General features: G+C 35.6%; 1 protein-coding gene across 1 annotated transcript in view; it reads right to left on the bottom strand.

Annotated features, from left to right (window-relative positions):
* The window catches only part of LOC150089465 (uncharacterized), a 1,372,165-nt gene that overhangs the window by 223,174 nt on the left and 1,133,985 nt on the right, over window positions 1-15,006 (bottom strand). The window contains exon 50 of the mRNA XM_090389992.1: window positions 3,184-3,237. Within this exon, the coding sequence (XP_090246118.1) occupies window positions 3,184-3,237 (54 nt within the window). The remainder of the gene's footprint in view (window positions 1-3,183; window positions 3,238-15,006) is intronic.

Genomic DNA, 15,006 nt, shown 5'->3' with positions numbered 1-15,006 from the left:
ATATTTACTAAATTTACTAATGATATTGATGAGGTTATATCAGGTTTATTGTCTAAGTTTGCCAATGATACAAAGGTTGGTATGGTGGTTAATGACAGTAATGAGGGAATGCTGCAGCAACAAGATTTTGAAAAATTAGTCAGATGGGCTGAGAAATGGCAGTTGAAGTTTAACATTGACAAATGCAAGGTACTCCATATGGGTTTCAGTAACTCCAGAATAATGTACTGATTGTATGGTACTACACAAAGTAGAAAATGAAAAAGACCCGGATGTAATTGTGCAATTAGATATGAAGTTCTCTGAGCAGTGCAGACAGGCTGCCAAGGCAGTTCATGGATTTTGTCAATAATATACAGGAATTTTGCAAGCAGGGATAAGGTGATTATTCCATTATATAAGGCAATGGTCAGGCCACATCTTAAGTACTGCATACAGGTTTGGAGGCCTCATTTTAGGAAGAATGTAGAACTGCTGGATTAGGTACACAGAAGGGTAATGAGATTGGTGAGGGGAACAAAGGGGTGCTATTACCATGAAAGGCTTCAGTTCTGAAGATTATGGCACCTGGAGACTGGGCACCTGCAAGGTGATCTGACTGAAGTGTTTAAAGCTTTGAATGGACTGAGCAAGCTCAATGCTGATGGAATTTTTCCTCTTGCTCAGATTATGCATGAGGGGTATAAATTTAAATTGTGGAAGGATGGTTGCAGAATAGACGTGCAGAAATTTGCCTTTACCAGTGAGTGGTTGATTGCTGGAACAAACTTCCATCAGTTGTTAAAATGGATAGTTTAAATAAATTCAAGAAGAGCTAGACAAACTATCGGAGGGAATGTATAAGTGAAATAGGAAATTTATTTTATATTATTTTTTGCTGTTGTTGTATAAGGTTGCTTTCTTGTACCATTTGCCACTGCTAATACTCATACTATATATAAAAAAGAAATACCTGAGTTTCATTTTTAACTAAAATAAGATCCTTGGTCCTTGAGGTTGTCACAGACATTCTTTCAGATAGGCCAGACACGCTGTGCTTGCTACCTGGAAGTCTAAAATGCTGATGGAACTGATATTCGGGTCACATTCAAGTCAAGTGGACCCAATTTCGGCGAAGTCCGGACAGTCTGTGACAGCCAAATCCTCTGCTTGCACCTTCACGATGGTGGGACTGTTAGTAATCCTGGGTATAACCTCCATGCACAAGCACACTGTGGGTGAACACTCAGGTGTGAACCAACGTAAGCAGGGGTTGAGGTGTGGCACCCACACCACATGGAGGAATGCTGCCCATCTGTGTTACCAGACATATAGGTGGTAGATGACTCTCTCATCAACAGGTGGTAGATGACTCTCAATACTAGGTGGTAGATGACTCTCATCAACTGGTGCAATACCACCACTTTGCTTATAGGAGGCTTGAAGTGGTGGAACCCATGTTTAGTCTCAAGAGCTAAGTTCCGGTCAACCCTTCCCAACTTCTTCCATCATGCAGCATGACTGATGACTTTTGAGGTTATGATGAACATCATGGTGAGATCCAATCTTCCTTACATTTCAAGGGTACAGCTCTAAAACGGTGTTCACAGGCCGGCCGCTAGTTAGTACACCAGACCAAACCTATTAGTAACTCTTTAGGAGGCTTCCGGATCAGCTAGTGCATAATCTTGCTAACTCTACTCTGCCAGATAGTGACTGTAGGGAGTCCGAGTAGTGTGTATGTGGGGGGAGGGCATTGTCGAGGCCACGTTATGTCAAGGATCTGGGTATATTCTTACCATGTGTACGCAATATCCAAAAATTTCATTACATTTCATTAAATGTTTCATTAAAAATTTCATACAGCGTGTCCCCCCACTTTTTCTTACTATTGAATACACTACGAATTGTCAAACTAATAGAGTAAGCTTATCTGCAAAAAGATTTAAACCTCCCAAACATATCCTAGTTCATTTCAAAAATATACGTGGTCTCAATTCTAATCTCAGTGATGTCCATTTCCACTTGCAGTCTTCCAAACCCCATGTACTTTTTCTGACAGAATCTCAATTATCAGTTGATTCAACTGCTGCTTATCTCAGTTGCCCAAATTATTCGCTGTATGATTCCTTTCAAATGAAAGATGGTACATCTGCATATGTCCATTCCGATATTCCCTGTCAGAGACTTGGTAATTTGGAATCTCCTCTTTTCGATCTTCTCTGGCTTAAAATCTCTCTACCTCATTGTGTCAAATTCATCTGTTGTTTCTACCGTTCTCCCAACTGCACTAATCACTTGGAGCTCTTTGACTTCCTCTCTTTGCAACTTGACTTTCTCCAGTCCAACTTTCCTAACATTAAGGTAATTTTCCTTAGTGATTTTAACATTCACAACTACAGCTGGCTTCCGTTTTCTAGTCACACCGACCCAGCTGGTCGAGATGCTGAAGCTTTAGCAATTACTAATGACCTTGCACAGACTGTTCATTTACCTACAAGAATACTGGACAATCCTAACCATACAGCCAACATGCTTGATCTTTTTCTCAGAAACAACCCTTCTAAGTACAAGGTCAAAGTGAGTGGTCCATTAGGCACCTCTGATCACAACTTCATGATTGTCTCTTCTCCAATGGAGCCTTTATCTCATGGCTATTCCCAACCTCGTGTCACTTGGCATTACAAGAATGAAACATGAGATGACCTGCGAGATTTCTTTTCTTCTTTTACGTGGTCGGATTACTGTTTCAAAACTTCTGATGCCTTCTTCCTGAGCATTGAGTTGCTGCTGATACTAGATTCCACTGCAGAAAATGGATGTAAAAAGTTTTTGTCAGGAAAAAGAAGTGGAAAACCTTGAGAGTATGGACCCATATCTATAACCGAGAACAGCCCTGAAAGCAGGAAGGTTGATGAAAATGTAAAAATTCAGTCAAGTACAAAACACTATACAGTTTCTATCCAGATTTCACCCAACTTAATAGATGAGAGAGACAACACAAACTTCAGTGTTTACTGCTATTATGAATGTCATGGATTCTAAAAGTTCTGCTGATAATCTTCAAAGCAGATAATCAAAACATGAGTAATTAGAGATCTACTGTAATTAAATTTAAATAATTAATTTGTGGTAATTAAATTTAAGATGCTGCAATTTTATTATAGTACTAATTTCTTACAAAAATATTCAAATAATATTTACTGGAGGGCCAGGTTTCCCAGAGCTTCCATCAACTCCATCCTTTCCCTGATCTCCCTATACATGAAACAAAGAAAACAGTGGTAGTTATAAATTAAGTAAAAAAAAAATAAAAAAAAGAAAGCTTAATTAGAACTGAAAGCAAAACAATAATAATAGTTCAGTCGATTCTGGTTATTTGGGCACATCAGGACTAGTGCATTTTGGCCCGATTAAGCAGCTTCCCCAATTATCCAAAGTTTCACGTAAATAGTTAAAAATACAATGGACCCCCGCTTTACAATTGGTTCACTGTACAATCAAATCATATTACGATGGACTCACCATAGTAAAGTACCGTTCATTACGCCATGTGTAGTAAGCACCGGTCATTGTAATCACATTTAATTCTATTAAACAGCGATTCTAATTAGTGAAAATAGGAGGAATATTATCCACAGGCTATAAAAGTAAAGATATATTAAGCACAAATTTACCCTTCATTACCTTACCAATTAAAAAATTAAATGATATGGGAAAATCGGAAGAATATACATGATAATCAGAATAATTAATATGTACTGTAATATGCACATACTAACTAGTTGACATTTCTTTTCACTGACATTTGTGGGTGGGGGTTAAAATTTAAAACAGTAAAAAGATAAGAAATAAATAACAAAGAACACGGCACACACAAATTGCAAGTAACACGATACGTGCAAGTGAGAATGGAGTAACAAGTTATGAAGCTTTAAAATTAGGAATGAAGAGAAGATTCTGAAAATTAATTTTTTTTTATATGATTGAAGATTCCATAGAAGTGTAAACACATTTCACCATAATAACCCAAAGAATTCCAGCTGTCGGTATTATCACAAATTCAATAAGACCGAATTTACTATCCGTTTGTGAGAGACTGCACTAACAGAAAAGCCCAATAAACAGGTGACTGCTAATTGTTTTTATTGTTTTATGGTTGTGACCTCCAGAAATCTGACCGAACCACATGGTATGGTTGGAGACCATCATAGGTTAATCTGCAGTGCTGCAGTCTCCTGCCCCGATTAAATGGCATGTTGTCCCAATTAAGCAAAGCAAACCCTGGCTATTTTCTCGACTGGGTTCTGTTTTTTAAGATTTGCCCCAACTAAATGGCTGACTTGATTAAATGGTGGCCCAAATAACCGGAATCCACTATACTACTATTCATAGTTTAAAAAAAGTGCTTTTTTAACTTTTTTTTTAAATATATGCAGTTGCATATAAGTATATACTGCATTCATATATATATATATATATATATATATATGTATGTATATATATATATATATATATATATATGTATGTATTTTACTTTATAATTTACTTTACTTTTATATTTCAAGCATCATGTAGAGGAATATGCTTTTTGCTGCCTCTGATGTTTGCTTTATCTTTTTATTTTTATTATAAAAGATTCAGTTTTCAATTATTTCAAACATTATTCAAATATAAGTATATATATACATATATTTTTCCAATGTTCTATATTTGTTAAATTTTCCACTGCGAACAATGCTGCATTTATGCACTGTTATTGTAGGATGAACAATTAAACGTTATACACATATTGATATATTAGGTCAAGATTCCGATAGATTTTGGTTTGCGAGTGGTGGTGAAATATTTTTTTTTTGGCGGGAAGTATTATCGGTAATTAAGGCCTAACTAACTGGTAACATATATATGTATACATATATATATATAAATATATGTATGTAAGTTAGTAGTCGTGAAAGGCAATGTGCTAACGTTACGGTACTAGTAACGCTAAGTATGGAGAACAAAGGGCGGACGGAACAGAAATCGCTATCATGGTGAACAAAGAAGAGTGCACTCTTCTTTGTTCTTCTTTCATGACTACCAACTTATGTAGTAATTATGGTCGTTGGGTACTTTCTGCATATAGCAGTGTCCCAGGTACATAAACCATTATTATTATTTTTATTATTAATAATATCTTAAACTGTTGCTTCCTTTAAAACACACACATATATATATACATATATATATAATGTGTGGTTTGTAACATAAATAAAATGTCTTGAAAATGGAAATGAAAAATACACAAAATGCCTGAACCAAGAGAAGTTTAAGGGATAGCAGAAACTGGAAGTGAAGTAGAGATGAAAAAGTGAATGAATTTGAAATTAATATCAGCTTTTCATTTACTATATTCAGATTTTGCATATTTGCCATCCGTTGATTCGACATCTTGCTAAAATTACCCTCCCATATCTGAATACAGTGTTATTTATTTATTTGTTATGTATTTTTTTTATTTATTTGTATAAAATTATTTTTGTATATTGTTTGCTTCCTCAGTCCCAGTTCATTTTTGTACTAGGTTTTTTAAATTCTTTCATTTTTTCACCACTACTTCACGTCCAGTTTCTACTACCCCTTAAACTCCTCTTAGTTCAGGCACTTTGTGTATTTTTCATTTCCATTTTCACAGACACTTTATTTATGTTACAAACCACACATTATTTATATCCTTTTTGCTTCCTTTACTGCTGTGCTGCATGTTTTGGATCATTATACATATGATAACCCCAGGGGCTCACATCTGGTGAGTATGGGCTTGGCACACCCAGGGTCCTGAGCTGGATATCATCATTCTTCTCTTTCTTGATGATTCCCTTCTACTTCTCTCTCTCTCTCAGGGTAACTTGGGAATTTTTTTTGGCTGGTGCAGCATAAGCCTCAGGCTTCCTTGCACCATATAGCTAATAATAATAATAATAATAATAATAATAACTTCTGTTATTTTCCCTTTTCTGCTTATTTTGCTTCTTAACAGTTTAATATTACTAATATATATACACTATGCTGCTACTTTATTAGGTACACCTACCTAGTAGCATGTTGAGCATCCTTTAGCCTTCAAAACAGCCTGAATTTGTTTAGGCATGGATTGAACAAGATGCTGAAAACGTACAGAAATAGAGTACCATACAGACATGAGTGTGTCACGCAGTTTCTTGAGATTCGATGGAGGTGTAGGCCTGCAGCGAACAGCACTTTCCAGCTCATCCCAAAGATGTTCAATAGGATTGAGAAACATGGACTGAGCAGGTCACTGCAGCAAAGAAAAGTCATTGTCATGTTCCTGGAACCATTCCATAGGAATGGTTCCAGGATAAACTGTCAACATGAATGGATGCACTTGGCCAGCAACGATATTTAGATAGGCTGTGGCATTCAGACATGAATCTATGGGTATCAATGGACCCAACGTGTGCCAAGAAAACATTCCCCACACCATAATACTGCCACCACCTTGCACAGTAGTCATCAGACATGACGGGTCCGTGGATTCATATTGTTTTCGCAAAATTCTGAGCCTTCCATCAATATGATGCACCAGGAACTTCGAATAGTCAGACCAAGCAACTGTTTTCCAATCCTTGATAGTCCAGTGCTGGTGTTGCTGTGCTCACAGGAGGCGTGCTCTCTTGTACTTCATTGATAACAAAGGTATGCGATGTGGCCGTCGGCTGTTGTACCCCATTCGCAAAAAAAGTGTGACTAGTGGTCTGTTGCACATCACATTCTGATGTGATGTGCAACATTGTGGCCCGTCTGTTTGCTTGAACAATTCTACCCATCCTCCTCTGACTTCTCTCATCAACAAGAGATTTTCTTCCACAGGAGTGCCATTGAGAGGATGTTTTCTGTTCATTACACCATTCTTGATACACCCTTGAAACTGTGGTGCATATAAAGTTCAGGAAAACTGCCGTTTCAGAGATGCTTTGTCCAGCACATCTTGCACCTACTACCATGCCATGTTTGAAGTCTGTTAGATCACATCACTCCTTTTCTCCATTCTTGCTACGGTTTGCGTGCTTAACTGATACTAGAAAGGTTGTTCTGCTGCATTTATATCCACAACTGTGGTCTTGTGACTTGCAACGTTGTGGGACAAACCATTTGAGTGAACAGCAGGGGTGTACCTAATAAAGTGGCAGCACAGTGTACATATATATATATATATATGAAATATGAAAACGAAGAAGTGGAAAGGAAAAAAAAAAAAAAAAAGAGAGAAAAATAGAAAAACAGTATGTGTACCTGAATGCGCCAAGCAGCAAAACAGGATACATGTATATAAATAAGTGTTACAAATGAGAGTAAAATAAAATAAAAATAAATATAGATGGAGAAGTTATTAATCACAAAATGCCAATTACCCTCCCCTCTTTTTCTTTCAGTTTTTGTACATATGATTACCCTGTTAATTCGGCATTAATTCAGACTTAATTCTACTTAATGATTTTTTTTTTTTTTTTTTTTTTTAGGTTCTTAACATTATTTTTCTCTTTTTTTCTCTTCAACTAGGCTTGGCATTTTGTGATTAATAACTTCTCCATCTATATTTACTTTTATTTTATTTTACTTTCATTTGTAACACACACACATATATATATATATATATATATATCTGACAATTAAAATAAATATGATATTTAAAATAAAAACATCAGCAGCATTTAAGCAGCGCCTGTGCCGCCATCTATTCTTTTCTTTTCCTTTCTATTATATAAGCTGGTTAAGCTTGCATTATGTCAGTGGTGTGGCTCTGATCAAGAGTGTTGTCTGTTCTATAGTTTATTTTTCGCTGCATAAGGACCACCGGCATGCAAATCCTCTGCATTGGTTTATCTATCGGAGAATGGAAGGGTGGTTTGGTTCTTCGATATTTTTGCCTTTGCGATGATTTGTATGACGATTGAAATGCAGCGATTCCATGACCATTATTGGCCTCGTGGTCCTCTGTCGATATGGGGCATGATGGTCAGTCTATTATTTTGATATTTTAGTTTTTTTTTTGGTAGTTTCTTTAACCCTTTTTTGGTGATATTTCACGTTTTTTGGAACTGGTACCTTCTAGGGGGGTACCGCTAAATTATTTATAATTGGCATTATTTTAAATTTACAAATTTTTTATTAATTGGGTTTAATGATTTAATTGACTAAATTATATAGGGGATTATCGACTACCTTTTTGTCCTATTATCGCTATTTTCCCTTCCCTGTTTGTTTATTTTATTATTTTGCGTTTTGTTTCGCTCTGTATTATTGCCGTACTACTGGCTGATGTTTTTATTTTAAATATCATAATTATTTTAATTGTCAGATATAATTAGGCATCATGTGGAGGATGTGCATTTGCTGCCTCTAATGATAGCTACATAGCCATATTTATTTATTTTTATTACTTTTGCCTAACTTTTATTGTACATAATATATATATATATATATATATATATATATATATATATATATATATATATACGTATTTGTAAGTTAGTAGTCGTGAAAGGCAATGTGATGGACAATGTGTATATATATATATATATATATATATTTTAAAGAATGATGTTACCTAAAGTAGTGGCTCCTAGGGCTTTAACTACTTCTCCAAGGGGTTGGCAGCTAAAACTGTAGGAGCCACCACAATAAACAGGGTCTCTGTTTCTGTATTTTTTGTTTTAATACTTTGCTTGCTTTGTCATTCAGTAACCTGATTATTTTTATCAATATTACACACACACACACACACACACACACACATATATATATATACAGGTAGTTCTCGACTTTATGAGTTAATTCATTCCTAGTGCACGCTCATAAAGCAGGAATTTATTTCCCATAGACAAAGTTAAAAATAGTGATTACATTTTAAACAATGAAATTAGTTAGTTAATTAGTTTATATTTAAACTATGATTGATTTATCAAGAGAAATTAAAACGTAGCCGGTAAAATCAAGCAAATTATAATAATAAAGAAATTATTTATGACTTACAAATTTTAAAGAATGTTTATTCTTCATCATCGACTAATGCACACTCGTTGATCACTTATTATTCTTATTATTGGCTTGGCACTCATTGGCTTGTTGCACAAGGAGCTGTATTCTTCAGAAATGCTTCAAGAGGTGTTTATTTCCAAGATAATCTTCTCTTTTAATTATAAATTTCACGATTGCACGTATAGGCATTTTTTTAACGGAACGCACAAATTGCAACTAACACAATTTGCGCAGAGTAACAAGTTTCCGAAGCTTAAAAAAAAAAAAAATAATGAAGAGAAGATTCTGAAAATTTATTTATGTTTTTTTATACAATTGAAGATTTCAGTAAAGGAGAAACACGTTTCACCAACGTAAAAAACCACACAATTCCAGCTATTGGTATTTTCTCAAATGCAATATCGAGTTTACTACCTATTTATAATTGCTTGCAGTAACAGAAAAGCCCAATAAACCGAAAATGCAAATTGTTCTTATTGTTTTATGGTCGTGACCTCCAGAAATGTGCTTTAGAAAAAAATCACAAAGCCATTCAAAATTGGTTCTTATAACAGAACATAAATTATGATAACGATGAAAGTGTAGTGCATTTTAATGATTTGAATTTGTAACTAATACAATTTACGCTATAAAAACAACCTTTTAGAGGGTTATATAGTGAAAATTTCAACTTCCGAGGTCGTGGAACGAATTATCAAAAATAACGTGTTATTGGGTTCACATTATGATATTTTCGCAACACAGTGGTGTCTCTGGAACAGATTAATATCGTAAAACTGGATACATTGTATTGTATAGTTACACGTGTGGTTTCAAATGCAGTATTCATTAGCATTAGAACAGGCATATGATGCAAGAAAGCAAGCTTATGCAGCATCAGCCAAAAAAAAAAAAAAAAAACACTCCCATTTCACTCCTCCGTTCGTTCCAAATACCTGTCCAGCTCAGCTTTAAATTTATGTAGGCTATCAACTTCCACAACAAATGATGGAAGTCTGTTCCACCAACCAACTACCCGCTGGCTAAAGGCAAACTTCTGCACATCTATCCTACATCTGTCTTTCCTCAATTTGAAATTATGTCCTCTCAGGTGAATATTCTGTGCAAGAGAAAGAATCCCGTCAGCATTGAGCATGCTCACCACATTCAAGGCTTTATACACCTCAATCAGATCAGTCGCAGGTGCCTAGTCTCCGAACACTGCAATCTGCAAAACTTAAGCCTTTCTTCGTAAGAGCAACCCTTTGTTCTATTCACTAATCTTGTTGTCCTTCTCTGTACTCATTCCAACAGCTGTACATCCTTCTTAAAATGAGGCCTCCAGACCTGTATACAGTACTCAAGGTGTGGCCTGACCATTGCCTAATACAAGGGGTTAATCATCTCCTTATCTCTGCTAGAAAAATTCCTGTATATCATTGACAAGACACCATGAGCTACTCTTGCAGCCCATCTGCACTGTTAGAAAACTTCATATCTGCCTGCACAATTACTACCAGGTCCTTTTCCTTCTCTACCACTGTCAGTGTAGTACCACAGAGTTGATACGTTACTCTGGGTTACTGCTTCCTATATGTAGTACTTTACATTTGTCAATGTTAAACTTCATTTGCCACCTCTCAGCCCATCTGCTCAACCTTTCCAGATCCTGTTGCAGCAGCATAGCATCAGTAGTGTCCTTAACAACCTTGCCAATCTTCGTATCGTCTGCAAACATGGACATTAAGCTTGATATACCATCATCAATATCATTTATAAATACAGAAAACAATAATGGACCCAACAATGAACCATGAGGGACTCCACTAATAACATTAGTCCACGAAGAGCAGTGTCCATTGATAACCACTCTCTGTCTTCTTCCACTCAACCATCCCTTTATCCATAGCAGCAATTTGCCTCCAATGCCACACTGCTCCAATTTGTTCAGCAGTCTTCCATGTGCAACAGTATCAAAATCCTTTCTAAGATCCAAATATATGATATCAAAGTTATTCCCTGCATCCAGTTCCTTTTGTGACCACATCATAGTATCCAATCAAACTGGTCAGGCAAGACTTCTCCTTAATAAAACCATGCTGTGTCTGAGCTATAACTGAAGTCTTGTCTAGATGATCCTGCAGTGCTTCTTTAACCAGTGCCTCCATTAATTTTCCTGGAACAGAAGTTAAACTAACAGGTCTATAATTACTTGTGTCGCTCTTTTATCCTCCTTTGTGAATTTGGGTCACATTTGCACATCTCCAGGCCATGGGTACCTCCCCTGAGTCAAAAGAAGCCATAATTATGAGAGCTTAATTATGAAGATCCCATCCACCCCGGGTGCTTTTTTATGTTTATCTTCAACAATTTCTCCTCCACTTTCCTCTCAGTTATTACAAAATCATCTAGCTCACTGCCAGAGTTTAACTCACCTCATGGCAAATGAATGTTTAATGTTTAACAATCATTTTTTGCAACTAATGTTCATATTTTTGATTTGTTGATACCTGGTTCTTTGAAAAAAAAACAAAAACTCGTAAACCCGGAAATTCGTAAAGTGAGAACTGCCTGTGTATATATATAATAGTAATATAAAATTTTTAAGAAGGAAAATAACAAAAGTTATATGTCTAATGCTCCAAAACGTGCAGCTGACTATTTCCTGCATACACCCTGGCTATGTATCACATTTTCATCTACTATATTCAGATTTTGCATATTTGCCATCCCCTGATTCGACCTCTTGTTAAAATTGCCCTCCCATATCTGAATACGGTGCTATTTACTTATTTATTTCTTTGTTATTTATTATTATTATTTATTTATTTTTTTTTTTGTTTGCTTCCTCAGTTCCAGTTCATTTTTGTAATAGGTTTTTCAAATTCTTTCACCTATTTAACCACTACTTCACTTCCACTTCACTTCGACTATATCTTAAACTTCTCTTAGTTCAGGCACTGTGTGTAGTTTTCATTTCCATTTTCACAGACACTTTATTTATTTTATAATCCACACATTATATATATATAAATGGGTATTCCATGTAGCTTTTAAAGGTAATGTTTAAAGAGTTGCATAGAAAAGAGGTATACAGTTGATGAAATGGTTTCAGTGAATCCAAGATTAATAAATTAATTAATGTTGCATTCACAAATGCACCTAGAAGCACAAAGCAGCATTTAAGGATGCAAGAGTATATATAAATTGTATCAATATTAAATTAAATTAAGTATGCATAAATGGATGTGAAAAATTACACAAAGTGCCAGTAACTATAAAGGTGAGGAAAGTAGAAAAAGAAGGGATAGTAGATTAGTGAAAGGTGAAAGAATGTTAATACCCTAGAGGTTATGATGAATTAAGTAAATTAAGTCCTGAATTGCCAAGCCAATATAAATTGGGGGGTCTGTGAAGTAAAATTAGTACAACAAAATACTAATAAAATGCAAATAAAATGAAAATGGTATAGCTGTCATCAGATATGGGGGGATGAAAACATTTTTAGAAAATGGTCTAATGCAAAAATGCTTGATCTGATATCAGCTGAAATAAATATTGATACGTGATCAGGTATTTCATCAGGGGACTACACCTCAGCATGTATCAGGAACTGCATTTTTTTCATGTTCCTTTAAGTCATGTTCATTTATAATCAGATCCATAACTGCATCACCTTTGGATCTTAAGTCACCATATTATTTCGTTGGATTTAAACCAGTTCTTTTTCCTTGGATGTACTTTTATGCAAATTTGGATAGATTATAATTATTAATTATTTATTTCTCAAAATATTTGATGATTCTTATTTACCATACTCTGATACTACTTTTCAGCTTATTATAATGTAGCCTCATTATTTGGCCTACGTGTGTATGTTTTTTGCCACCGTATAATTCTTTATATATTACGGTAATGTTTAATTTTGTATGACTGTATCACTGTAAAGCCATACTATTCCAACCAAGTTTCTTTTTCTTTTCTCAATGCTAATTATAAATTATCTCCATGCACTTATATTCTAAATACGACCATAGAGGTCTCTATTTTCCCGCTATTTTGAATTTCTTCTCAGCTTACAATTAAGTCTGCTTCGCTGCTATAAATTGCTTTCTCATTTAGATATATTGCTCATTTGGTTGAAGCCTGCATGCATTCATCTACTCTACTGAATTTGTGCATTTCAGCTCCCAGCTCCCCGCCTTTATTTTTCCTGCCAGCTCATTTTCCCTTGAAATACTCCAGGTATCGTACATTTCACTGTCTTATCATACTTTCGGTTTCATTTTAGATTCGTTTCTCGGCATGTTTCAACACATATTTTTCCTTTCAATACAAGCATTTGGTATTAGTTCCCTTTTATACTAATGATTAATGATTACAAATGCCAACGCCCTTACTACAAAGTTGAGTTTCACAACCCCAGCAAGCTAAGTGTTATTTAATAACTTTTTATATGCTTTTTTATCTTTCTGCTGTCTAATTCTAAAGATCTTCCTGTTCATTAAACTATTAGTGCAATACGAGGGTGAAACGAACATTCCTATTATCCTACTTCTATTGCTATTTTTCATCTTTATTTATTTAAAATACTCCTTTTTCCCTTCCCCATCCTCAATTTAATACCTCACCCCTATACCATTTGCTTGTTCCAAATCTATTTTTAAAATACATTGATTTCTTATCTATATAAAATGAAATCCTACACTAAATTCCACATATTTATATTAAACATTTTTATCCCAACTTGATGCTTATATTAAACATATTGATATTAACCATTTTTATCCCAACTCGATACTTATTTTTAACTAAATAAATTGCACTGTGTTGGGACTACCTTGTCCATACTGTATTAGAAAGTGCTAATTTCATTTTCATTCCTTTTTGGCCTTTCACTTTTCTTCTACTACTATGGAAGAGTATAGAAATGCAGTTCCTGATACATGGTCAGGTGTAGTCTCCTGATGAAATACCTGATCATGTATCAATATTTATTTCAGCTGACATCACATATCAAGAATTTTTGCATTACCTATATTAGACCATTTACTAAAAATGTTCTCCCCCCATATCTGATGACAGCTATACCATTTTCATTTTATTTATATTTGCATTTTATTAGTATTTTGTTGTACTAATTTTACTTCACAGTTCCCCCACTTTATATTAGCTTGGCAATTCAGTCCTTAATTTACTTAATTCATCATAACCTCTAGGATATTAACATTCTTTCACCTTTCATTAATCTACCTCTTCTTTTTCTACTTTCCTCACCCTCATAGTTACTGGCACTTTGTGTAACTTTCACATCCATTGATGCATTTAATTTAATATCAATACAACTTTTATATATACAGGGTGATTCACTACCAGTGCGACAAACTTGCAGAAGGTGTAGGGGGCACAAAGACGAATCGGAATCACATAGCATTGCAGGGTCCGAAATGCCTTCGTCATGCGGTAGAGGACGTTGAACGGGAGGTCGCGTGAACAGCGATCCCGCTGGAAGTCAGCATTTGCGAACCGTTTCTGTTGAAGAAACCAAGTAGCAAAAGTCCTCCGGAGTGGATAATCCGCAGGCTCCAATGATTGGATGCGTTGCAGATGGTATGAACTCATTTGGTTTGTTGACAGTATCCTCCATACAGTGGATTGGGAAATACCCAATCGTTGGCCTATCGCTCAAGTACTCATACTCGGATTGCCTTCTGCAAGACGTAGGACATTCTCTTCATTGTCTGGCGTCCTCGTCGTTCGCTCTCGATTCATGGTACCTCTCGTGAAACAACCAGTCTCACGTAACCTTCTGTGCACACGTGTGAAAATCGTATGATGAGGAGCACGCCTGTACGGGGAAACGTTCCTGGTACAAGCGCAGAGCGGCGCGCCCATTACAGTCCGCAGCTCCATACACGAGGTGCATGTCGGCCAGTTCAATGTTTGAATACTCGTCCATCCTACAGCCTCGGAAACCAGTTCGCAAACTTCCAGTGGGATTGC

The sequence above is a fragment of the Mastigoproctus giganteus genome, chromosome 2 (genome assembly GCF_048544385.1).
Source record: "Mastigoproctus giganteus isolate SK-2022 chromosome 2, ASM4854438v1, whole genome shotgun sequence".
NCBI classification, from domain to species: domain Eukaryota; kingdom Metazoa; phylum Arthropoda; class Arachnida; order Uropygi; family Thelyphonidae; genus Mastigoproctus; species Mastigoproctus giganteus.
Note: the sequence above shows the minus strand (reverse complement) of the source record. Positions and strands in the feature narration are given on the sequence as shown.